Consider the following 24313-nt stretch of genomic DNA (forward strand, 5'->3'; position numbering starts at 1 on the left):
ATCGACGATAGTAGCCATCGATAAACACAACTCAAAGGTAATCGTATAAATATATGTATAGGTATCTATCTAATCGCAGATACTGTGAGAACATTGAGAAACGTTTCGTGTTTTTGGTTGTTTGCTAGAGTTGTATAATTAAGAGTTTAGGTTTAACTTTGAGACTTTTGCACAGCATTTATTTTTATACATTCTCGTTTATGTTCTTTTTATTCATATGTCTATATGGTATTTTCCCGTACAAGTACAAATCGAGTAAAAACCTCTCTATACATATCCAAAATCAATGTAAACCAGTGAATCAAAAATAAATGCGAGTTTCGTTAACTAATCCGAGTGTAAAGGTTGGAAGCCGGACAACAAATAATCGAAAGCAGTCTAGAAAGACACTCTAGGGATGGGATAGATAAATAGGATAGGATAGAAATAGGGTTCGGGGATTGGGGGCTGCAGCTACCGTAGAGCGTATAATGAATCAGTCTTTGCGCGTCACAAGTCATCGATCGAACGGGAAAACGATACGATAAATATATCGAAATCAACGCTAAGCGGGGATCGGATTTGGATTTTCGGATCGGGAGGGGGAGGCTACTAATGCGGACTCGACTGAGGATCCTCGGGCATACAAACCGTACAAAAACTAGCTAGATACAAACATACAATACAATTTATCAGTATTATCATCGATTCGATTCGATTAGCTTTAGCTTCGATTTGGTTTCCTTTGTATACAAAGTAGATAATATTCGAATTACAATTATAATTGCGGTACGAGTACGTAATAAGTGTAAATACGTAAATACGGTAAAACAAGTTAACAAGCTTTAATTATTCCGCATCGAATTGGAATTTGATTTCGCTTAGAGTCGAGGTTAACGTTAGTTTAGAGTAGAGTGTAAGTTAGAGTTAGGTGTGGGTTAGCTTTGAGCCTAGCCAAAAATTGAATTACAGAATCGAGAGCGTAGCGTAGTATGCAAAGTGGTAGTTAGATCCATATCCATATGTATATCGGTGCGACGCATATCCGATCTCAAATCAGATATCCGCCGTCCTCCTTGTTTACTCGTAATTGGTGCTTTTCCATTTCGTTTAGGTTTAGAGTTACAAAAAGTACTTGGAGGAGAGTAACGAATAAAAATCTCATTTCTGCCCTCGGCTATCATATATCATATATGTGTGGTTGCTTTTATCGAATACAATACAATACGTACAATAAAAAAATGTATAATTAGATTTATAATTTCTTTAGAATTTAGAAGTTCAATGCAAATGAACGCTGCATGGCGTCAGCGTTTTTTTAACCATCTTCTGCATTTGATTTCTGTTAACCTGAATACAAAAATACATTATCATAAATATATTTATATGTTCGCGTGTATATGTATGTATGTATATGTATGCAATTGGTAATTAACTGTCTGGTAACGACAACGACAAAACGATTTCGATACGGATTTGTATTTGCATTTGGATGTGGTTGCGTTGCTGGATGCGTTCTGCATCTGTGGGATGTGAGCTGTAGGATGTCGGATGTTCCGGGGCCCAAGATCCCCAATCCCAGATCCTTCCTCTACTTGTTGTTCTGGGCCATCACGTGGGGCGACTTGTAGAAGTTCTGCACGAATTCCGAGAGGCTGTAGACAGCACCAGGACCCTTTCCTGCGCTCATGCAGATAAAGTCGCCCAGACAGTGCATGTTCGCTGTGGGGAGTGCAAAAAGGGATATAAGTAAGGGGTCTTAAGATCTTAAATCCTTCAACCTACTGTTGGAGAGAATGGGTGGATACGAGGGCGGGGGCTTGATCCAACTGCCATCCGGCCGACGCATGTGACGCCGGTCCGACGAGAACTCAATGAGATATGTGTCTGCGGGTATGACTCTGAAGAATCTGTGGGGAATAAGGGTAAGTTTAGTATCCAACTTTCTTCGGGAATCTAATAGGAGACTCACCTGTGGTGCTCCGGTCGCAGGGCCAGATCGGAGCGGAACGTCTCCGTCACGTACTTGTGGAAATATGTGGGAAAGGGCAGCGTGGTGTCCAGATCGAACACCAAACAGCGGTTCAGCGAGGGATTGTGCATGAAGAAGACGTGGTAGTCCTAAAGGTAAAAGGTTATCCATATAATAAGTATTTAAAGATGTGTTATGTAAAAGCAGCAAAAATAAATCAATCAAACCGCTTTATTATTTTTTAAATAATTTAAGAAAGTTAGAGGTATTGGAACATACTTTATAAGTACTCTAATGTTATTAACGCTGGTTCTAAACAATACATCTGCAGCCTAAACCACATTGTATATTTTAAACATAAGTAATGTGCAGCTGCTTCATCGCTGACAACTTTTATGGTTTTTTGATAGTTTTATTTTACGAAATGTGATCAGCAGTTTGATTGTTTAAACTTGTTGGTTCACCAACTTACCCATATCACAACTTGATCGTCGCCTCGTCCGGCCTTCTGGCGCCAAAGTGGCACGGTGCGACCCTCGTTGGAGACGAAGACGGCATAGCACTTGGATAGCTCCTCTGGCCTCGTCCGCTTCACCTGCTCGCAGAGCTTCCACACGTTCTCCTCGCTGGGTGGAAAACGGGGGATTAGCAATCGATAGATGCACTGCCTAGAGGCTAGATTAAGACTAAGTCCCAGTCACAGTCCGAGTTCCAGTCCGGGGCTAATCCCTGCACGAAATGTCAAGTGGCTGAACTCATTCCAACCTTTATCAGCAACAGGCCGCCTCCTTGGCATTATAATAATCGATTTTGCCTGGCACGCGGCTGACTTTTGGCCCATGCCTCTTGCCAGTTTAGTGTTTATGGCTCTTTCGAATGAACTCCAATCAATTTTGCTGCCACACATTGTTGCTCGCCTGCTGGCTGGAGGGAGTGGGCGGTCTCAGGTGCATGTGAGTGGGGCATTAAACTAGGTGGCCCAACAAAGGCGGCCATATCAACAGTAACAGGTATAACAAGGACTCGAGGGTCTGGTGGATGGGGTGGCATATGCAGGGAGGTGGGCGAAGGAGGGGTTCACGGCCCACTCAAGTGGCGCGGTCAAAAGTCGCGACTGAAAGTGGCTCGCGGCGATATCGTGAGCTGGCGTTATTAATGCCGCCAGGCAGAGATTGCTTCAGGCAGGCGGAAAGGGAGGGTTTCTGTGGGGGTTTCTCAGGGTGGTTCAACCCAAGACCCCATTTAAGTGGCTTCTCCGAAACAGCACAGCAAGAAAAATCTATATGATTTTAGGTGTACTTGCAGCTTACTCATAATTCCAATACAATTTAAAATAATTTAAAATATTTAAATACCTATTTATGAAAATTTAAAATTAATATCATTGGTCTGCGTTTTGATCTTAAGAAACATATTGGCTTGTATTCGAATTCATTTTGCTGATTAAGCAGCTGGAATATGATCATTCCATTAAGGCAAAAGTATTCTTTACTCGTACATTGTAAAATTGAATTCCAATTAAAATTATAAATATTTTTGAATAATATAAAATCTTTTGCTGAGTGCAGCTGCCAAAATGCCAGCAGGCAGTGTCTAAAACTGCCAGCCGCCGCCAAACGCGACCCACAGATGGCGCTGCTGTGGTGTGTATGCCGAGGAAAACGAGGCAAGCGAGAGCGGAGGGTTTTCCAGAGTTTTCCTGGAATGAGAGATGAATCTGAGTGCAAATGTGAGTGCGCGAGCAGTTGCGAATTAATCAATGAACATGTCCTGCGGGAGAAAGGGGGAGGAGGGGGGCGGTGGATGGTTGGGTCGGATGGGTGGTGGGTGCTGATGGGTGGTATGAGGTCAGAGAACGCGACGACATTTTATCTGGCCATGTAAATGGGTGTGCGTGTGTAAAAACTTTTTTATGTTCTGCGCCTTTTTACTTTATATTTGTTGCCGCTTTTTTGTACATTTCTGTGTGTGTGTGGGTGGCAGGACATAAAACTCATATCACGCGGCAGGATAAACAAGTTCCCGCCGCCAATTCATTGGGGGACCGCCTGCCAAGTCGCCATTACTTAGTCCCCGTCGCCGCCATTTTTGCAATTAGCATTTTAAATATTGTGCTCCAACACACAGGATATGCTATATAGTACATATATGGTAAGAATATGGCACCATACCATATAGTATAGTGTAGTATGTGTTTTTGTTTAATTTTTGCTTTGCTTTTCGAATGTTTTTGTTGTTCGGTCGGTCGTTTGTTTTATAGTCGAAACGCGCCTCTCGCATGTGGCCATAAAAACGAACCCCGAACCCATCCCCATCCCCATCCCCGTGCTCCATCCTTCGGCTCGTCCTACCCCACAGTCACACGGACACAACACCAGCACAGTGGCACGCTTTTCTTGTTGGCAGACATGACCGTTTGACCTAATTTCTGGAGCTGCGCAGCGCCAAACGGCGCCGCATCAGGATTCTCAGAAGCGGGCTTCAAATTCGGGAGGCGGCGAAAGGATGCGGAGACGCACAGGACCCACAGGACTCGTAGGAATCGCAGGACTCGCAGGAGTGAGTGAGTAATGAGCGAATTTGAATGCAAAGCGGGGCCCATCGGAGGCGACACAATAATGAAAATCATCCGAGAGGAGGCGGCACAGGACGAAGGACATGTCTCCGCTGAGTGGCGAATGTTGTTGCCAAAAGAGATAACGCACAAAAATAAAATATACATAATTAAAAGAAGGAACGCTCGGCAGTCGGCACTTGGGACTGGCCAGGCATGAGATAATCATTCACAGAAGTGTGAAAGGCAGCGGGAATCATGTGCATCAGAGGAGCTGGGCTGCTTAATCCCCAAAACAGTGGTCACTCGCTAATGTAAACAGGGGTATTTAAGTTTTAATAGTTTTTACAAGTGAATATTTTGGCTAGAATAAGAATATTGGATATTTATTAAACAATAAAGGCAATAAACAAGTAATTGTGATTGAAAAGTGGGTTATATTAATAATCTTACTAAAAAAAGTGTGCTTCGTCGGTAGAAAAATGTTTTACATACGGAGATCTTTTATACTTCTCACAAAAACTCTGATTTTGGTTAGGTCACATATAGGTATTTATGATACAAGGCTTACACCTTGATAAGGATAACCCTAGTCGGTATAAAGGTAAAAGGTTTCTGGAACTGGTAAAATATGTTCATTCCCAATTGTTTCTTTGTTCTAATCTAAGCCTATCTAATTAAGAAATTGGTATTATCATAGCTTATTATGAGTTAGATTCCAGAAATAAACTTATTTCCCAAAAATAGCAAAAGTAATGTTCTCACATAGCGAGGGACCACTGTACTTAGCTTATTAGGCTCAGCCGTATTCTCCACAGCCTTCGAGTTCCCCTGGGAGGTATCCTATATATCATAGCCATTAGCCGTGTTAATATTCAGGTGCTGAAGGTTGGGTGAATGATTTCGGCCGCCGAATGAAAAAGTTTACCATCTCCACGGCGTTTGTTGTTGTTATCGTTTGTCGTCTGTTAGCTGTTGCTGTTCTTCCTGCCCGAGGGGATATGTTATATAGCATATACTACCCAATGTATACTCACCAGTAACAGGACACATAGGAGCAGTCCGCTATTTTGGGGAACAGAAAGTCCGTGGTCATCTTGATGCGTTCCGGGATCGGATCTGTAGTGCTGGCTGTATCTTTTACTGCTGCTGTGGGGTTATCCTTGGGCCAGGAGCTGTGGGCGGATTGTTGTTGGGGGCCGGGAGCTAATTGTCACTGGGGGCTGGGAGATTGCACGAGACACGAGACGAGCGATATATAATCACTGCATTATGCGCCGCTGCCTGGACAAAAGCAGGGTGGTGTGTGTATCCGTATCCGTATCTGTATCTGTGTCTATGCGGTGGCATCGGAGGAGGCTGGCTGCCTGGCTAGTCCTTGTCCTGCTCGATCCTGCTGCTCCTGGCGCTTCCTCAGCGGCATTCCTCCTTTCCCGGGAACGATGCTGCGATGAAGGGGCTCCTCTGTTTTTATATTTTTGTTATTTTCCCTGTCTGTTTTTCTTTTTTTATTTGGCTTTTCTGGCTTCCAGGATGCTCTGCTCACTCAAACACACATACACATGCACTCTGGCTCTCTCTCGCGAAGGAGCCGATTTCTCGTTTTCGTTTTCGTTTCGTTTCGATTTTTGCGAATTAAATTATGCTAAGGATGCTGGAGCTTGTATCTCTTGTTGCTGCTGACTTTTCAGTTGTTTTGGGAACGCACACCTGGCTGAAAACAAAGAAGGCGCTCATCCCCCGCTGATTTTCCGATTTTCCTTGGGGGGAGAAAAGGCGGAGGGGGCGGCGCAAGGATGGGGGCGGGCTGACCAGGTGACAGAGCCTGGGGCAACACACTCAGCAGACCATGGAATGGGGGTTCTCCACAAAAGTTCCCCAAGTCCAGTTCGATTCCGGATAAAGTACGGGGCAAGCAGAAGGGCGTCCTGAAGAATTGCGAAGAATGCGCTTTGGGGGACCCTCTCTATCTCAGCTTTTCCTTTTCCCTTATCCCACGCTCTTGTGGGGTGGCTTTTCCGCTTTTTTTTTCTCGGCACACTCCGCTCCGTGTTGTGTACGCGTTCCCGAACTCGCACAGTGTGACCCACGTTGGGGCAGAACGGAATTCTGGGAAAAGTTCTGGCGCTACCGTGAGAAGTGAACAAGTTCAAGTTTTCCACTGAACCAAAACAGAAGTGCGCGAGATTTAAAAAATGCGGAAAAGTCTTCATCCATACACAGAGAAAACTGACGTTCTCATCTGAGTTGAAAATGTTCTTACAAATAGAACGACATTTTTAAAGTGAAAACAGTTTTCATTTTGGTCAAACCAAGTTGAATTTGCGGTATTTACGTTGTTTAAATCAACAAATAAACTATTAGTCCAGTCAGTAGTGTATACTTATCAAAAAGTTGTTGAATAAAGTCAATTTAACATTTCTCTTCCTATCATATCGTTCTAGTATTGAGAACAATAATAACAAAATGTACTTACACGGTTTTTAAGAACGAATGTTCTCGATTCAAGAACAGTGTACTTGAATATTTCATTTCATACATATATGTATATTTTATCAAAATAACAAACATATGTGTAGAAAACCACTTTATTGGATATTTAAGTTAATTTAAGGATATTAAACGGTGACTTTGATATGAAATGCGTTATTTTTTTTACATAAGTTTATTGTATATAATTATTTTCCGAACACGGACGTAAAATACGGATGTATTATTACATGCGATTTCGATCTTACGAAAAATTAACATTTGGGAAGGTTACCTGAATTGTGGTGCAAATTATAGGTTTATCAACAATGAATTAGTTGTCCCGAGTAATCATTAGTTATTTAATTGGTTTATTAGGATGAGCGGTGATTAAGTTTGAATACAAAGAAGTAATTCAATGAAATTTAATTTTGAATGTCCCGTCCATATCCTGTATTTGTTGAGTAAATGGAGTAGAATGAGATGCGCTATATGTAAAGTTAAAGTGTAAGAATTAGTAATATCCATAGTAGTATCCTGAGGTCGATCCACATCCTTATATGGGTCCACATCTTTATGGACATTACTACGTCTTAAGCTTTTGTGCATCTCAACGCAAATGAATTATTGAATTTATTTACCAAATACAGGACATTGAAGGGTTCTTTAAAATTAAATATAATCGCATTAGTTCTTTGTATTCAAACTCAGTCACCACACATCCCAATAAACGACTTAAATACCTACAACGACTTAAATACCTACCTCGGAACAACTAATTGGATATTACAATGCCTTAAACGTTAACTATACATGGTGTGGTAAAGGTGCAGGCGCGAAGCTGGCATTCACGACTGCAGTAATAATGTTTTTGGAAATTGGCGGACAAGTAGATGGCTTCATGGAGCTTGCATTCCTGAATCAGGATTCGACTTTTTGTTGCTTTTGGATTGCGCTCCCGCATTACGCTAAGAGAATTTTGATATGGGCGGACCAATTTATCCTTATTCAATATGATGAAGTCCCTTTCTTCCAATAGTTTCTTGAGTCGATAATCTCACTGTTGTTGAGATCCATGGTGGGCTTATAAAGGCTTGTCGATGGAGAGGATTTTGGAGATTGCGACCCCTACAGCTGGGTGGGCCCCTAAGAAACCTGCGTTTGAGTGACGTGCAACTTGTGCGTTATTTGACAGTTTCTCGTTGGGACTAGATTTCTCCATGGAAGTGTTCGTAGGAGTATTTGAAATGTAGAAGATGGGCGTCTCTTGCTAATTGCCATGTCCATGGGTGCGTCGTTTTTAACCTTCTCGTTGGTTGATCTTTACGTTGGACATATCGAGCTCCTACGACTGCAAAAAAAGCGTCTGCGAACTGAATTTTCTGATCAGCCGCCTCGCCACTCCTTGCCGCTGCTGAGAACCACTTAACACCTTTATCTAAGACCCCAAATAGGTTATTTAAGGTTAATTGCAGTTTTTAAGCGCTTACTTTCAATGAAAACCAATTTTCAGTTGGCTTGTCAAAAATAAGCGATGTTGACTTTGATGGTCGGTCAAGAAAATGAAATTGGTATTCAATTTTTGGGCAAATTTTTGACAGGTAACTAGTGTGAACATAGTGAAACAGGATCAGGGTTTACAGATTACTTGCCCGACAATAATCCCTTACTTATCCGGGACACTTATCACATCAGTTAAGATTCTCCAAAGTAAGCACTTTACTGGATTCCATTCATTTTCTGCCTGGTTTGAGAACTTGATAGATGGAACTTGAAAGGTTTTTTAGATTCGATGGAAAGTATGTAACAATAGAGTTTCTTCTTTCTACATTTAGTTTAAATATGAAATACATTTTGTTTTCAATAAATAGAAAAATATGCCAGCCTACCAAAAACCGTTATAAGAAAATAGGTATTGTTGACCAATAATAAAACTTCATCACATTTTCCTCACAAAAATAATAACCATTTAAAAGCATGATGAGCTTAATATTCCAATTAGCCTTTTCTCTAACCAGAATCCAATATGCAACCACCAAAATGGGCAGCACTTAAAGAACAGCTGGGCAGCACTGAATGAACAGCACTTCGAAAGTGCTGCCTATTGCCCGCTGAAAAGAGCGCTGGCTGACAATTACCCACAGCTACAGTTCTTCTTGACAACTCACATGAGTAAACTGCTTTGGAACTCCCCAACGGTTTTTCGATTTACCTTAGGTTTTACGAGCTCTTATTTGCCGCTAACACCTCCGCTAATCAGCGCTATCTAATCACTCGTGACTGCTAATGGCCAATTGACAGCGCGCAATTTCGGCAAAGCCAATTAGTCTCTTAGTCTGTCCTTTTTTACAGCTCTCGAAAATCGGCAAATATTGCGGCAGGCGCGGCGAAATACCTTGCACATTCGATAAGATAAATCTGCGCAGTCTGTTTTGACATTGTAAATGCTTCTTGAGTGGACTTCCTACACACCCAGGCGATAATGAACGCATTGCGAGTTAATCGCTGTGTGTCGCTGATAAGCGCCGAAGTATCTGTATCTGAACAATATATATGGCAAGTTGACTTAACCCACCCGGATCGGCATAAAAAAGAAATCATGGGTGGTTTATTAAGCAGAATGCTCGTTTAAAGGTCCCTCGATGACCTATTCGAAATGACAAGATAAGGTTCCGCCCTATCAACTTGGTAACTGAGGGGCGATATACCCACCTAATCAGCATATTGTCAACCCTTTATTCATTAACTCGTCCGAACCGATCAGCATTAGCCCCATTATCAGCGATCAGAACGATCATGACACACAAAACGCAAATGTATCGGCGGGATGACGTTTCTTATAAGGCAGTTGTCCCAGTACCAGTACTACATATACCGCCTGTTTATCGCCTGGGTTCTGTTTTCTGAGAGAGGTATAGAGAGAGAACGCCGATGAAATCCGTATAGTTTGGGAGTCCAACGTGGCAAGCGGCTTTCAGTTGGCTCCAGCACTCTACCGTCGACGGGTTCGTTCCGCTCCGCTCCGCATTTAAGCCTTTCGTTTTTGGGATTTGAGTGGTACATCTTGGATCTCGAGACACGACATCTTTTCGTAGAACCTGTTTTCCCGCCTCGTGCATTTTTGGGCAGCAGGTTCTCATCAGATCCGGTGAAAATCCCCTTCAAACATCAACACACAGCAGTAAGTGTTGCCGAGGCAGATTCATTGAGTCTTAATTGGCATCGATTGATCAAAGCAACGCGATCACTTGGACCGAATCAGCTGTGGCCCAGTCCCACTTTTTCCTCCCTCAGTGAATAAGACACCACCCAGGGAACAGGGTCAACAATCGCCGCACTTCTTATCGGCTATACAACTATATGTTAGTACGCGTATTAGCTAGCTGCCGATGGCAAGGCCATCTTCGAAGCACCATTATAAAAGTAATAAACAAGAAAACAAAGCAGGAAGGTTAGATGCCCACACCGAAGCTACAAATACCCTTGTAGAACAGTATTATATGGGAGTAATCCGGTTATGCTTGAGTTAGGAAACAAGTTTATTTGTTTTCGGGATGGTGCTCATGTTTTTCTAATCATAAATGTGCTTCGTTGGACGACAACTAATTGCTAATAATATAAAGTAAATAAAAATAGGTAATAAAAAGTGAAGCTACTTGACCCAAAAAGTCTAGACAGGCAGCTATTCTCTATTTCTGCCCAAACATCAAAGTATTTAGCCTAATTCCAGCTTGTTGTTATGGTAACCTGCCATTTGGTGATTTAAACTCTGTGCAATTAGTGCTCTTAGTAAAAATATGATTCTTATAATTATCTTGGTAACAGCGAATGAGAAACCTAGCCGTAATCTATTGTGTAGCTATAAAGCAGCTGAGCCATGTAAATATACAAACCCTAAACTTTATACTAGCCGTATAAACGTTGAGCTTTATGCAAAAGACAAGCAACAAATGAGTAATCAAAAATGATGAATTGTTTGTTTGCTTTACTCGGTACTATGGCCATTAGAGGCAAATTTGCATTACCCTTTTTTAAGGTAATGTTAGTTATCTTAGCAGGAAGTGTGTATGGAGTACAAACATCAAAATCATTCGCGTTTAAATGTTCTTTACCCTTTCAGCGGCGATAAGTGAATAGCCCTCCCGGCAACCAACAAAATGGATGAACAGCGAGAAGATCTTCGGCAGAATGGAAAAGAAGGCAATGGAAAGCAGGCCAGGATCGTTTCGGGATTGGATCGACCACTGAAGACTCCTCCACCGGGTGAGCAGACCAGGGCTGTGCGCCGCCAGGTAGTCGCCGTTATCCTGGCCAACATAGGTGTCTTCTCGACGGGAATGACCCTGGCCATACCCACCGCCACTCTTCACCAGCTGAAGGACATCACACAGCCTGTCCATCTCAATGATTCGCAGGCCTCCTGGTTCGCCTCGGTCAACGCTCTGTCTGCTCCGCTGGGAGGTCTGCTGTCCGGTTTTTTGCTGGACAAGATCGGACGAAAGAGGTCCCTAATCGTGCTTAATGTGCTTACCATCGTTGCCTGGATTTTGTTGGCCACTCCTAGTCAAAACGACTCGGAAGCCTTCTTCTGGCAACTTATCGTCTCGCGATTTATGCTGGGTAAGTCTGGGAATCCTTATTGATGTGTCTTTGTACAAGATGTGGTGTTAAAGTTAATAAATGTACTGATGGCATCAGAGTTTAGGATAGTTCCAAAGAAAATTGAGATGGAATATTCTTGAATCTTTCCCACTTATTCGAGGAGATCCGTTCTTGAAATTAGGTAAAGAGTTCTCTTGAGATTGTTTTTTGAGATAAAGCGATTTTAAAACAGGGGTAAAAACAGCTTTGATTTAGTTTTTCGAGATGGAAGTATTCTCCCAACCCGAGAAACCTTCATTTCGATTTTGAGATTTTGAGATTAAATCTATCTTTGTTTACTTTTAAGATCAAGCTTATGATTTTGAGAACGATTGTCTTTCTAAGCTTAGGATCTTTCCTATTTCTATATGTTAATATTCCCCATATTTACAGGTGTTGGCATGGGACTTGCTAGTGCTCCTCCGGGAGTTTATGCAGCAGAGATCAGTGTGCCCAAGACGAGGGGCAGTCTGATCCTAGGCACCTCCATTTCGGTGGCTGGTGGCATAACGATTCTCTACGGGATTGGGTACTGCATTCGGGATGATTTCCGGCTGATTGCCCTGATTTGCTGTGGCTACCAACTGGTGGCCCTGCTCTGCGTGCTGCCACTCCCGGAAAGCCATTGCTGGCTTTTGGCCAAAAAACGGGTGACGGAGGCCAAGCGATCACTCAACTATTTCCGAGGCTTCAGCAAATCGGGTAAGTTTCCCTCCCACTTTGACCTTCAGTGGGGGGAAAAAGGTGTGTCTTATATCTTGATCTACATGAATCCCCTTCGTCAGAAGTATAATATGCTTATAACTGCAAACAAATCAAAGTCAAGTGGTGCCTTGTATCAAGTCGAGCAATCTAATTATGATAACCTATTTGATGAACCATAGGCTTATCTTGTTGAATTTTTTGGGAAAATTAAAAGCGCAGAAGTACGTTTAGCTCCCCGCAACGCTCGAGTTTCACTTCTAGCCAAAGTCTTGGATTGCCTTTATGGATCTAACTTTCTATAAAATAGCCCACTAAAAGCAATTGGCGGCTGAAAAGGATTGCCTTAGAAATCTAAAAAATCGAAAGTCAGAAATAATTCGATGATACGCACTATTTGGTACCAATAATCAACCCCTAAGTGTCCTAAAATATTATTTTTGGATTTTGTAATTCTCCACTTCTCTGTTGTACATTTTCTTAAATTGGTTTAATTCTATCCCACAGATGAAATTACCCACCCCCAAGTGCTCGAAGAGTTCCAGATTCTACAAAAATCCCTGCAGCAGCGGGACGCCGAAGTGAAGGAGTCCTTCTGGCGGAGTCTGAGGGAACCGGAGGTCCACAAGCCACTGATCATCCTGATGAGTTTGTTTGCATTCCAACAGCTAACAGGAATATTTGTGGTCATCGTCTTCGCCGTTCAAATATCCTCGGAGGCCGGCATTGAGATCGATCCATTCATGTGTGCCGTGCTCATTGGTTTGGCCCGTCTGGTCACCACCTGTCCGATGGGGTATATCCTGGAGCTCTGGGGTCGTCGGAGGGCGGGGATTATCTCCACCCTTGGCATGTCCGTCTGCATGTTCCTTCTGGCAGGACACAGTCAGATTGAGTTCCTGAAGGGAGTCCCGTATCTCCCAGTGGGGGCCATTGTGGGCTTCATTGTGCTAAGCACCCTGGGTCTCTACACCCTGCCCTTCTTCATGATCTCCGAGCTCTTCCCGCAAAGGGTTCGGGGTCCAGCTTCAGGACTCACCGTGGCCGTGGGCATGTTCATATCCTTTGTGGTCCTGAAGACCTATCCCGATCTCAAGAAATCCATTGGAATGTCAAACTGCTTCATCTTCTTTGGGGTCATGTCCGTGATGGCCCTCATCTTTATTTATTGGGCTCTCCCGGAGACCCGTCGTCGCACCCTTTTGGAAATCGAGGAGCAGTTCCGATCGGGTCGCAGTCGTAAATCTCAAAACCAGGCTGATGTTGAAATGAAGGAAGTTTTTGTCCGAAAACCGGAGGAATAAAGTTATTGCAACGAAATGGGCTCATTAAGAGAGAGATATACTAACTTAAGTAGATCCCTTCAAGTGCTTAGTACTGTGATAGACAATAAACAAAAGCAACACGACAAAAATAAAAGACAGTTTGAAACAACTGATTCAATGATTAGGATGTCCCCTTGGAAACATTTTACAAAAATATCTTATGAATGTGTTTCATTTCGTAAATAAAAGTTGGTCTTAGCACTTAATAACTTAACAAAATTTTATAAAAGGTATTTGTCACTAGGTTACATTTAGTGTAGGTAGTGTTGTTTGATGTAAGACTTACATCTATATAATTAGGTACTTTAGTTAGATTTAAGACATTCTGACTATTAAGTTTATACATTGAATGAAAATTCCTCGAAAATAGTGGTTTACTTTGAGTAAACAATGTGGAATCAAGGAGATTAAGTCAACCTAGAGTTGGGCACCTAGCTGATAAGAGACTGGTAAGTGTCTACCTGCTCAGAAACACATTCTTACTCACTTTCTTGGACACCCTGATATTCTCACGCAGCTGTTCTCTAGACAGTGATATAAATTAGAGGCACAAACACCTATATTACCCCGCTCTATTCTCCCAATCATTCATGGAACTCAATCAGAACGTTGCTCTCGAACTAATCTCTTTGAAAGTCAAGTTCGTGGCCAACGTCATTCGATTTACGATCGAAGAGAACGGAAATCAATAACTTTTCTGCGAATGAGAGAAAAATATAGAGCGTAGCTGATTCCGATTCCGATTTCCATATTAAAACTTAGGGATAATGCAAAACTTGTGTAGGCGCGTCCGATACAACACGAATTGAATATTTATGCATTATCTGTAGGTTGGGAAAGCTTTTAAGTAAGTATTACAGCACACAAGTGAATTTGATTTTTTCGATGCTTGAACGACTATTTATATATTGCATTTTAAAATTATACAACTATTTCTGGCTTTTGTTAAGTTAAGTTTTGGCTGACAAAATGTAATTATTTCTTTTATGTACACATATTTTATTCAACTTTAATAAATTGTTTATGTGCCGCATAGTTTTAAAATAAATAAAATAGCCGTCAAAATATTATTTTGAATTCACACAAAAGATTACCTAATATAAATGTGATGCATTCAAAAGTTTCGAGGTTAAAATCAGTTTCTGTCGGCGTGTGTGGTCGAAAATGTTTCTTTCAATTTCAAAAAGTAGTGACTGGTATTTAATGGAAGCGTAGCAGATGCAATTGCCAATAATTAAGAGCAGTGCCGATTTGCTTTATGGTAATGTTAATGGTAATGGTAATGTCGATGATGGACAGCGTGCTCCAGACTCGGTTCGAAAAGTCTGCCCCACATTATGCCAGGGGCATCTGAAAAATGAAGGAAAAATCTGTTCTGCTTTGGTCGTTAACGAGCAGGAGTTTCGGCAGATTCTCCAAGATGCGTGTGCCTCGAAATTCAAGATCCCTGCGAAGAGCGCGTTAAAAGCGCATTCTGGCCAGACTTCCAGTTCCTGCCCTTTCCCTTCAACCGATTAACATTTCAACACTCAAAGAAAAAAAAAATATATTTATGAAAATATTAATTTTTAAATAGGAATAAACCGATTTATTAAAATAAATAATGCCCATTACTAAAATTATAAATCTGAAATACATATGTATGGTTTTAAAAAAGACATAGTGCTAAGACAACCGAAATATTAAAAAAAAATTATTTTAAAAAATGTCTGTATATGATTTTTAAGAATTGCTGATTGTTAATACACAAACAATAAATATCTTTTAAAATCATTTTTGTTTCTTAACAACACCTTAGAGCACAAAACAAAGTATATATTTAATAACACTTCTAAACCAATTGTCAGATTAAAACAAAGATGTAAATACATTGTTCCTGAGCTCTTTTTAACAGTGCATCACGTGGTTTGCTGCTTGAGGCGTCGAGGCGTACGTTTATGTAATTATAATAAGTTTTCAATTTTATGGCTTAATAATGCGGTGGGCAGCGGGCACCAGGTTGCAGGCAGTTTGCTCCTTCTTCGCCACCATCCCATCTCCTGGCCAGAACCAGCTCGAAGTGCATCCGACGCCGGTTGGAGCTGCCCCGTCATTAGGCGACAAGCGTTTAGGCCATGTCAGAAGCGGAGCAGCCGAAAAACGGACAAATTGTTTTGGGGCGATTAAGTCAACAAGACGGCGCTAACATGGACCAAAAAGAAGACGGTTGAATGAACTGATGCTGGACGGGATAATGCCGAAAATTGATGAGCCGCAAATGTGCGAACATTAAAGTTTCCGCTGGCGATGCGCGGCTGCCCAACCTTCCGAGCCCGATGCAAACCTTCCCGGATTTCCCCTGGTTGTGTGTAATCCCAGCAACACCTGCCGTGAATTTCGCACTTGGACGCATCAATTACCAAATGAAAACGGCGGATAGAAATGTCAACAGCCCGAAAAAGACAGTTAAATGGCACATAACGATTGCTGTGTCAACAAGGATTGGACAATCGGTGGAGAAATAGCTATTTCCAACCGCAGCGACATATGCGTAACTCGAAACAACAGCAATCTGTGCGGTTTTCCAGGATTTTAAGGAGGGGTAACTAGGGCTATTCAGCGATGTGTAAACCGCATCGGGGTGGGATGATCATCCTCATCCATAGAATCCTTGACGATCATCCCATTGCTTGCTCTTTGGATCTGTCATCATTATCCTCACAAACTCAGCACGACGACGCGTGTTCGGGGTGGCGGCTTTGTTTTGTTTTGATTCGAATTTGATTATGTTTATAAGGCAATAAATTAGAAAATCAACACCACAACCACTCAGGCACAGTCTGTGTCCCAAAAACTATGACTATAACCGCTTTGTAGCGCTTTGTTCGCAGTGACAATGCATCGAGTCCATTAAACGGGTAATTTATGGTTGGCCCGGGACTTGAGTTACGTTGAGTCCTCTTGTAGGGTCCTGGGTGGGTCCTGAGACTACCCCTTACTGGCCCGACCATCCCGTCCTCCCCCCGCTTAAATGACATTGTTAAAAACGCCCCAAGTGTCTGCAATTTGTTGCTGCACTTAATGTAGTTATAATTTTTAACAGCACTGCACTTTTATCCTGGATCCAATGCGAACATTAAGCCTTAACTTAACCCTTTGCCTGATCGCTGGGGCTGATTGCACACCTTGAGGATCGAGCTCGTCAGCAAATTACAAGTACGCCAAAAGGGGATCGAGGGTTCGATCTGAGGTTCGCGGGATCTGAGGATCTGGGTTCTTTTGCAGCTGCAACTTTGACGAAAAAGTAAGAATACTTATGAAGTATATGTTTTTAGACTGTAAAGTACCTGTTAAAGTTATATTTTATGGGAATTCTAGAGATATATGGTTTTGTAGTTTTTTAAGACAACTTCTTAAGCTTAATAGATTTTGCAATAGAAATTTTGTTTTCACCATATTAACTGTCTTTATGTTTATGTATTTTTGTATGTCCAAGCTATTATTATTTAATCTAGTTCTAAAAAAAATTCAACGATCAACAATAAATTATTTATTTATATTTAGTTTAACAAATTGTCAAAAATAACATAAATAACCCTAGCGTTATTATTATGCCTTTAAGATAAATCTAAAAAATGCATAATTCATATCGATTTTACCGGCTGTATCATAACTCTGTGTTAGCGTAATATACCCTCTGAGGTCGCCAGTACCTGGTGGTAAAATATATACACACTCCAAAAACCGATCATCGCACATCGATCAGCGAGGTGGGCAAAAACCAGAAGTGATTTTGGCAGCATTACAAATTCGGCACTCGCTGGGGGGAGGGAGACCAAAAAGGTTCCTTGGCCAGAACCTGTGTTTACCTTCGATCCGATAATCGCAGCGGCAGCCGGGAGGTTTGGCCTCACTTTTTAAAGTGTCTGGCAAGGTGTGCAGACTGCCACATTAGCAGGAGCGATCCGACGTGTTTGGCTTGAACACCTTGAGAGGTGGAAGTTCGCCGGTATGGAATGGGATACGATCTCAGCTAGCCAACTAGGCACCTAGCTTTGGGTTACCCCCATTCCAAAACAGATCGAAGAGGAGAGAAGCGATGAGATGGAGCTAGGAATGCCGCAAGATTTATGAACGAATGGGCGGTGGGCGTTTCCACCTCAACTGCTGCCCGGTGTAAGTACTTTGGCGAGACTTTAATTTTTCAATTAGTCGAGCTACCGTATTTGACTTTTGCTCCTCGCCAGCCGAGTTACCGAGTTATCCAGCCAGCAAGACGACCACCGCCAAAGGGGCCAACGAACTGGATGATCATCCTGGGCTTAGGCTTTGGTATTGGGTTCGGGATTGGGATTGGGATGGGGCCTGGGACTGCGACTCCGAGTCGGACTTCACTGATTCTCTGGGATTGACTGGACTGGGTCGTAAAAATATTGCATTTAGCAGGCAGAGCGGCGGACGCAAACGCTTTCCGCATTTTACGATGCAGTAGCAGCAGCAGCAGATTCGAAGTGCCAAAGTTTTATGGTTACTTTAACACTTTTGCTGGCCTGGTACTTGGGATATGGGAACTGCCATCCGGCAAAGGGGTTCGAGGAGGAGGAGGAGCGGCGGGCAGGAAACGGAGGAAGCTCGATGCCTAGACAAGCGTATAATTGATTTGGATTCTATGATGTGTGCTGGCCGATTTCCAGAGGCGTTGCGAGCCATAAAAACCATAATTACAGTCACACACAAGTGGAAGAGGTGAGATCAAGGAGTTGCAACAAGATGGGTTTTGGAGTCGGGAGCTAAGGAGGCTGGAAAGGTTCCTGAGGAGTTGAAAATAAATTTTTTGTAAGGCCATGATTGTCACTTAAAAAAGTATTAACTCCTCTTTACTATTGGTTTTTTAAAAATGGCCACTTAACATGGTGTTTTAATAAATATTATGAATATATGTTGAGTATCTTGTATATTAGCAAAAGATAGTTCCATTTTTGAAAGAATTCAGCTAATTATCATGTCTATTGACTTAATAATTTCTTATAAATCAACAACAAATTGTATTAATTTTAAAAATTCAAAATAAAATTCATAAGTTGAAAGAAGGTATATAGAAGATATAGAATACAAATTATGAAGTTGTCTTTGCTCAAACGCAAAAAGAGAAAAGATCTTTAAATTATTCGAGTTCAATAAGCTCTACGAGTCCTGGGATTCCAATTAGCCGAAAATTGGGGCACCCTGTTCCCGCATCGATTATAGAGGCTCAATCTATAATCTGTATGTCCTTTGGCACATCCTATCATTAGCCTGTCAGCGGTTCGAGCTTCGATGTTTGCCTTTGTCCCTGGCGTGTTTATTGTGTTTGATCAAATAATTTCTGTTTTTATGGCACAGTAAATGTCCTGTGTGCGCCAACAGAGTCCTTTAAGTGCCATGTCTCCCTCCCTGCTTTGTTCTCCGGCCAGCTCCTTGGTCTTCTTCTTGTTTTTTCAATTTAGCCATAATTATGTCAGACATTTAATTTATCGCAAGCAAAGGTTCTCGTCCTTCCGCCGCCTCTTCTTGCACGCAAACTTTTGGGCCAGGACTCACCCTTACGCGATGCCTTTCTTTTGAACTCTCTCTCCGCCTTTTTGGGCGGCCATTTTGCGATGGTGTTAGGGTTCAGTGGAGCGCAGGACAACGCAGGACACCGCAGGACCCGTCTCTTAATGTGAGAAAATGTTACAATTCCAGCGCCGCCAGCAAAGTCCTGTCAGAGGTCCTCCCGTAATTGCTCATTTTGCTTATCGGTCCGCCCAATCCAGGGGCTCTGCAGGTGCGGAGTGTCCTGCTCTAGGGGGAGATCAATAAAACCCAAAACCCAGTAAACTCTATAACAATTTCGATTTGTGGAAATTGCGTTTTTATTAATTGGCTCTGACATGCCAGTCACTCGAGTGTCCCACAAAGTAGACCATTTCCCATTTAATTTTTTTTATGGCACTCGAAAATCGCGTGCCCTTTGTCCACCTACAAGTCGATTTTTCTGGAGGGAGGGAATTACGGCTAGTAGTGCGACTCCCAGAAAAAGGTACATGATCCTTAGATCACTTTTATCTTATCGTTTGTCGGCAACTGTTTACGAAATTGTTCGGTTCGTTTTCGGGCCACGCGCGTCCCGAAAGCAAGGTGCAACAGGATCCCAGGACCCGGGGAACTGAGGATCTGAGGATCTGGCATCGGGAATAAGGAGGCGAGGCTGCAATGCAACCTGCCTGACTGCATCCATCATCGCGTGGCAGCAATGCTCATGATTTGAGGCACATGCGTAACCTGCGCCAATTTGGCGACCCGCACACACACTGAAATCGCCTTTGTCTTTATATATATTGCTTTTTTGTCCCTTTTCTCGGACAATTTTCGGGACTTCTTGGCTTGCATCTGCTGATTGCAAAGAACGGGGACCCCGAAGCGAACCCTCAATTAGGCCGCCCCTGCAATTAGAAAATATATTCCATACCAGGCTCCGCTTTTTTCATGTGTTCCCCAACTCAAAGGCATGCAAAAAAAAGGGAAGAAAAATAGCGGCAGCTAATTTGCCGCAGGTTTTCGGGCAGCTAATTTCAGATTAGAAGGGCGCCCACGCCAAAAGTCCCAGTTTTTGTTCGATTCCCAGGCGCATTCCTGCGGACACCGCTCATTAATGACCATGAAATCTAGACTCTGCCCCGGAGTCATTCCCGCAGACAGACTGACCTCCAGGCACGAGCCGCCCAAAAAAACAGCTCCTAAATCGGGAGCAGCTTCTGTTTACGGGGTTTTTTGGCCATCCACATCCACCTAATGAGTCGGTAGCACGCATCGCGGAATGCATAGCCCTCGGCTAACTGGATGAGTTCGGTATAATTTGATTAGGCAAAAAGCTGATGTGGGTGTCAGTAGTCTACCAGTCCCTGTCCTCTTCCACCAGACACTCCCAGACCCAAATCACAACCCGCTGCACGAACTGGATTCCATTTCAATTACAATATAAGCGAGTGTAAGTTCTGCGATTGCGATCGCATTTGGGCGCGTGGTAAGCCAAGTCAATCGGAAGAAGTTAAGCCGATTGTACCGCCCCTTTTCATTACAGCTCGTTTTTTGCCCTGCCGGAGGTGCTCAACCCCTGACACCCGCCTAATAAAACCGGAGCAAACCCACTTCCGTTGCTCATTTGAATGCCCTTTTTACTGGAGGGTATGATGGAAGATTCAATGGGTTTGATACACCCCAAATATAACAGGGACCGGAAAGAAACTACCCAGTAGTAGGATTTTTGTAAAATCCATTTGATAGGTATAGCAAAGTATTTTAAAATAAAGAATTTAAATAAATGCAAATATATTTAACGACTACCATTAAAATGGTCTATTTTTTTTTTAATTTTTCGTTGTTTTAGGTATAAAAATGGATATTTGCGTTTTTAAAAAATGTAACCCAGTTTTATTGATAAATCCTGACGAAAAAGTACTTACACTTAATATAATAACTTTCAAATGTTAAAAGTCCGATCGTCCCGAAATTTTACTTTCATAATTTTTTGATAATTTAGTGAATAGACTACTGAATTACCTTTTGCTTGTACTGGTAAATAAGGCGGTGCAACAAATGAGCTTAGGGATATTCGAGCCATCTAGAAATCTAGAATCAGTCACATACTCAACATGTTCATGAACAGACTAAGATGTAACAAAGGGTCAATAAACCATCACTGATAAAAAAATATGGCTTGCTTAAAGCAATGAATTCGCTTTAATTTGTTCGGAAATGCAGTATAATTATAAAATGCATAACATTTACTAATGATTTACTGAGAATATGATATGAGTAGGTTCCTAATTTTGGAATTTATACAATATCCCATATTAGTTTGTTTAAGTTACATATAAAATAACCCATTAAGAGAGAGTATCACCCGTTCGATGCTTTCCACCCTGTTGGCCTTTTTTGCTGCCCGGCTAAACGCACTTCCCACACAGATTTGTGTGTGTGCGCCTTAATTGGGGCGTAGTTGGCTTTTTGGGCTCGAGGTTTGTGTAATTGCCACTTGAAAGGCTTTGGGTCGCATAATCGCCTTGTCAGATAGAGCAAGACACACGTTGAAGGACCCGCGAAGAATGGGCGGCGGGGAGGTGGGCGGTGAAACAAGCTCATTGGGCGTGGGGCGTGGCGAGTTGGGTGGGCCGGAGGACCGAAGGACCAAAGGACCGAAGGACTCTGTGTGTGCCAAAAGGAACAGAGAGGTGTGTGTTGAAGCCACCACGCACGGCTGACTCGCTTGATCTTATTACGCCGCGCTTGGTTGCCTGGGAAAAGTCAGAGGCAGCTGCTCGTAGCTGGGTAGCTGGATGGATGGTTGGATGGCTGGTAAATGGCTACTGGTAGCCCGGCCTTTGTGACAGTTTTATCTCTGGCCAGCAGAAGCTCCAGCCAAGCTCTCGCCATCCTCCTGCCTTTGGAAAATCCTCGCTAAAGGGGCCCAAGAATTTTGCATGTTTTCGCACAGGTTTTTGTGGTTTTTGGTGGCAAGTGGATTTGCATGCGCCACGCGGCTACAAAAAGGGGTTAGGTTCTAGCCAGACTTAGAGCAGGCCTTCCTTTGCCTAAGAACCATTGATTTTCTAGTCATGGAAACTAATTTCCATTCATTATTCATTCATGCTGTCCCTCGAATGGATCAATAATCCATACCCACTCCCTCGGAACAATCGCAAACAATATGACAGCTTTATCTTTCAGCACCAGTCGCCGTCGCAGTGGAAATTCATTTTCGATTGTGAATGCCGAGCGACAATTGTCGAATTCAATTAACGCCTGCGGCACCACCGAGCGTTACTTAACGCCACCACCCACCCAAGGACCTCCTCCTCCTCCTCCTCCTGCTACCCTGTCCCTCCTCCTTTCTCCTGGGAGTTTCCAGTGGGTGGGCCAGGACGAGCCGTAGCTGTGGCCGTAGCTGTGGCTGTTTCGCCAGGGTAACGGCTATGCAGTGTCACAATGCCGATGTGGATGGGCGTCCCTGGAGTGGGAAGTCGAGGGTATCCCTGTTTCTATCAGGGATCAGGGACGCCGGGGGGATCGGGGGCAGAGTGAGAGCGTTTGCGTGCTGCGTTGCCTCCGCCGATTGGCCGGAACGCGGCTGCAACGGCAACGGCAACGGCTGCGGAAACGGCCACGGCTAAGGCCACGCTCTGCCGCAACGCTCTCTGCCCGGAACTCACCGACCATCGACATATCCATAGACATCGACGATGGTATACTACTACCCCTAAAGCGTTTTCGAAGCGGAGGCGGGCTGCACGGACGTCATGCATGCGCACAGTGGGACGAACGCGACAGGAAAGGAGATCCTTTAAAAATATTTAAGTTATAAGTATTACTGTCAGCAATATCAGCTTTTAGTTCTTAATCAGCATATCAAACATTATAGGAATTCTTTTTTCCAGTTTAACTGACTGAATTTTAAAGAATTTCTATTAACATGTACGCTTTGATTCAATGCATAAATTAATTAAATGTTAGGATCCATAGTCCATCAAATTTTTAAATAAAATCCATTAAGTTTAAAGAATTGTAAGCAAGCGTTATAATGACCTTACTTTTCTTACCTTAAAGACTTAAAGTTTCACATTTTAAATGACAATAAAATACGCAAAATTTAAATTTTTATAGATTCAAAAACTTGGGTATCATACTATAGACTATATAAAGACGTTTTCAAATCAAACACAGACTTCGCTTTGGATACAAATCAAGTTAAAGAAAAACTACAGACACTTTTTTATTACCCCGAAGAAAAAGAAATGAATTTGGGAAAGTTAAGGTTAAGCTAGTTTAACCCTTTGTTTCTGTAAGACTTTCTTTAATAATAAAGTTGTATATAGTCTTCATATTAATATAATAATATCATATTAAATGATTCCTTTTTAAGCTAGTGGTTTAGTTAGAAAAAAAGAAGTGACTTAACCTATTTGACAATAATGTTTTCACTGGTTATAAGTGTAAGATATTCAGAGTAGTGGCTTTCTTCTTCTTAAAGTAAGTTACAGACATTGAGCGCTATGATAAAAGAGAGATATCTATTGGAAAGCACCTATTTCCAAAACACCTTTAGATATAGTAAGTTTTCTCCTAATACCATAGCCTTCAGTGTAGTTTTTAAAGCTGTTAGGATTGCGTAAACCGTAGATCTAACCCACTGGCCTCTCCACACTTGACCCACTGTGCCCGTGTCGATTTCGCTCCCGGAGGACGTGTCACCTGGCCCCCGCCACTCCTGCGGCTTCTGGCCAATGGCAGCGCTCCGTCGGCGCAGCGGGCGACGCATGCGCAGCAAGACCGCTCGGGGATTGGCCCTCATTGGCTGGCGGTGGGCCAAATGGGGCTGGAACTGCCGCGGACGTCGCAGCCGTGAAAAACCGGTTACACCAGAAAAACGGTTCGTCCGTGAGTCCGTGAACGCTTCTGTCAGTGTGTGTGGACCCTGAAGTACGAGTGTGTGAGTGAGCTGCGGCTTTTCGGTGGCGTTTTGGCCCGCTCTGCTCGGCGGCGCCTCAGTAGAAATCGTCGGCTGATGGACCGCGGGCGAGGCACGAAGCCAACTCTCAATTTCCACAGCCACGGCCACTTCAACTGCCACCAAATTGATCGGATCGATGCGCCGGCCCCGCGATTCGCGTGCAG

At 42.9% G+C, this 24313-nt stretch overlaps 2 protein-coding genes across 2 annotated transcripts; one reads left to right on the forward strand and one right to left on the reverse strand.

Annotated features, from left to right (window-relative positions):
• Positions 1-800: 800 nt before the first annotated feature.
• Positions 801-6588, reverse strand: LOC119550981 (protein N-terminal glutamine amidohydrolase). Its single transcript, XM_037860016.1, has 5 exons — positions 5543-6588; positions 2424-2577; positions 1952-2100; positions 1765-1889; positions 801-1701 (listed from the first exon to the last, which is right to left on the reverse strand). Exons 1-5 carry the CDS (start codon positions 5599-5601, stop codon positions 1571-1573), a joined length of 618 nt encoding a protein of 205 aa, XP_037715944.1. The 5' UTR covers positions 5602-6588; the 3' UTR covers positions 801-1570.
• A 3354-nt stretch (positions 6589-9942) lies between these two features.
• On the forward strand, positions 9943-13767 carry LOC119551816 (solute carrier family 2, facilitated glucose transporter member 8). The gene is made up of 4 exons (XM_037861376.1): positions 9943-10155; positions 11095-11594; positions 12009-12317; positions 12825-13767. The coding sequence occupies exons 2-4, from the start codon at positions 11132-11134 to the stop codon at positions 13619-13621; spliced, it is 1569 nt and encodes a 522-aa protein (XP_037717304.1). The 5' UTR covers positions 9943-10155; positions 11095-11131; the 3' UTR covers positions 13622-13767.
• The last annotated feature ends 10546 nt before the right edge of the window (positions 13768-24313 follow it).

The sequence above is a fragment of the Drosophila subpulchrella genome, chromosome 2R (genome assembly GCF_014743375.2).
Source record: "Drosophila subpulchrella strain 33 F10 #4 breed RU33 chromosome 2R, RU_Dsub_v1.1 Primary Assembly, whole genome shotgun sequence".
NCBI lineage: Eukaryota > Metazoa > Arthropoda > Insecta > Diptera > Drosophilidae > Drosophila > Drosophila subpulchrella.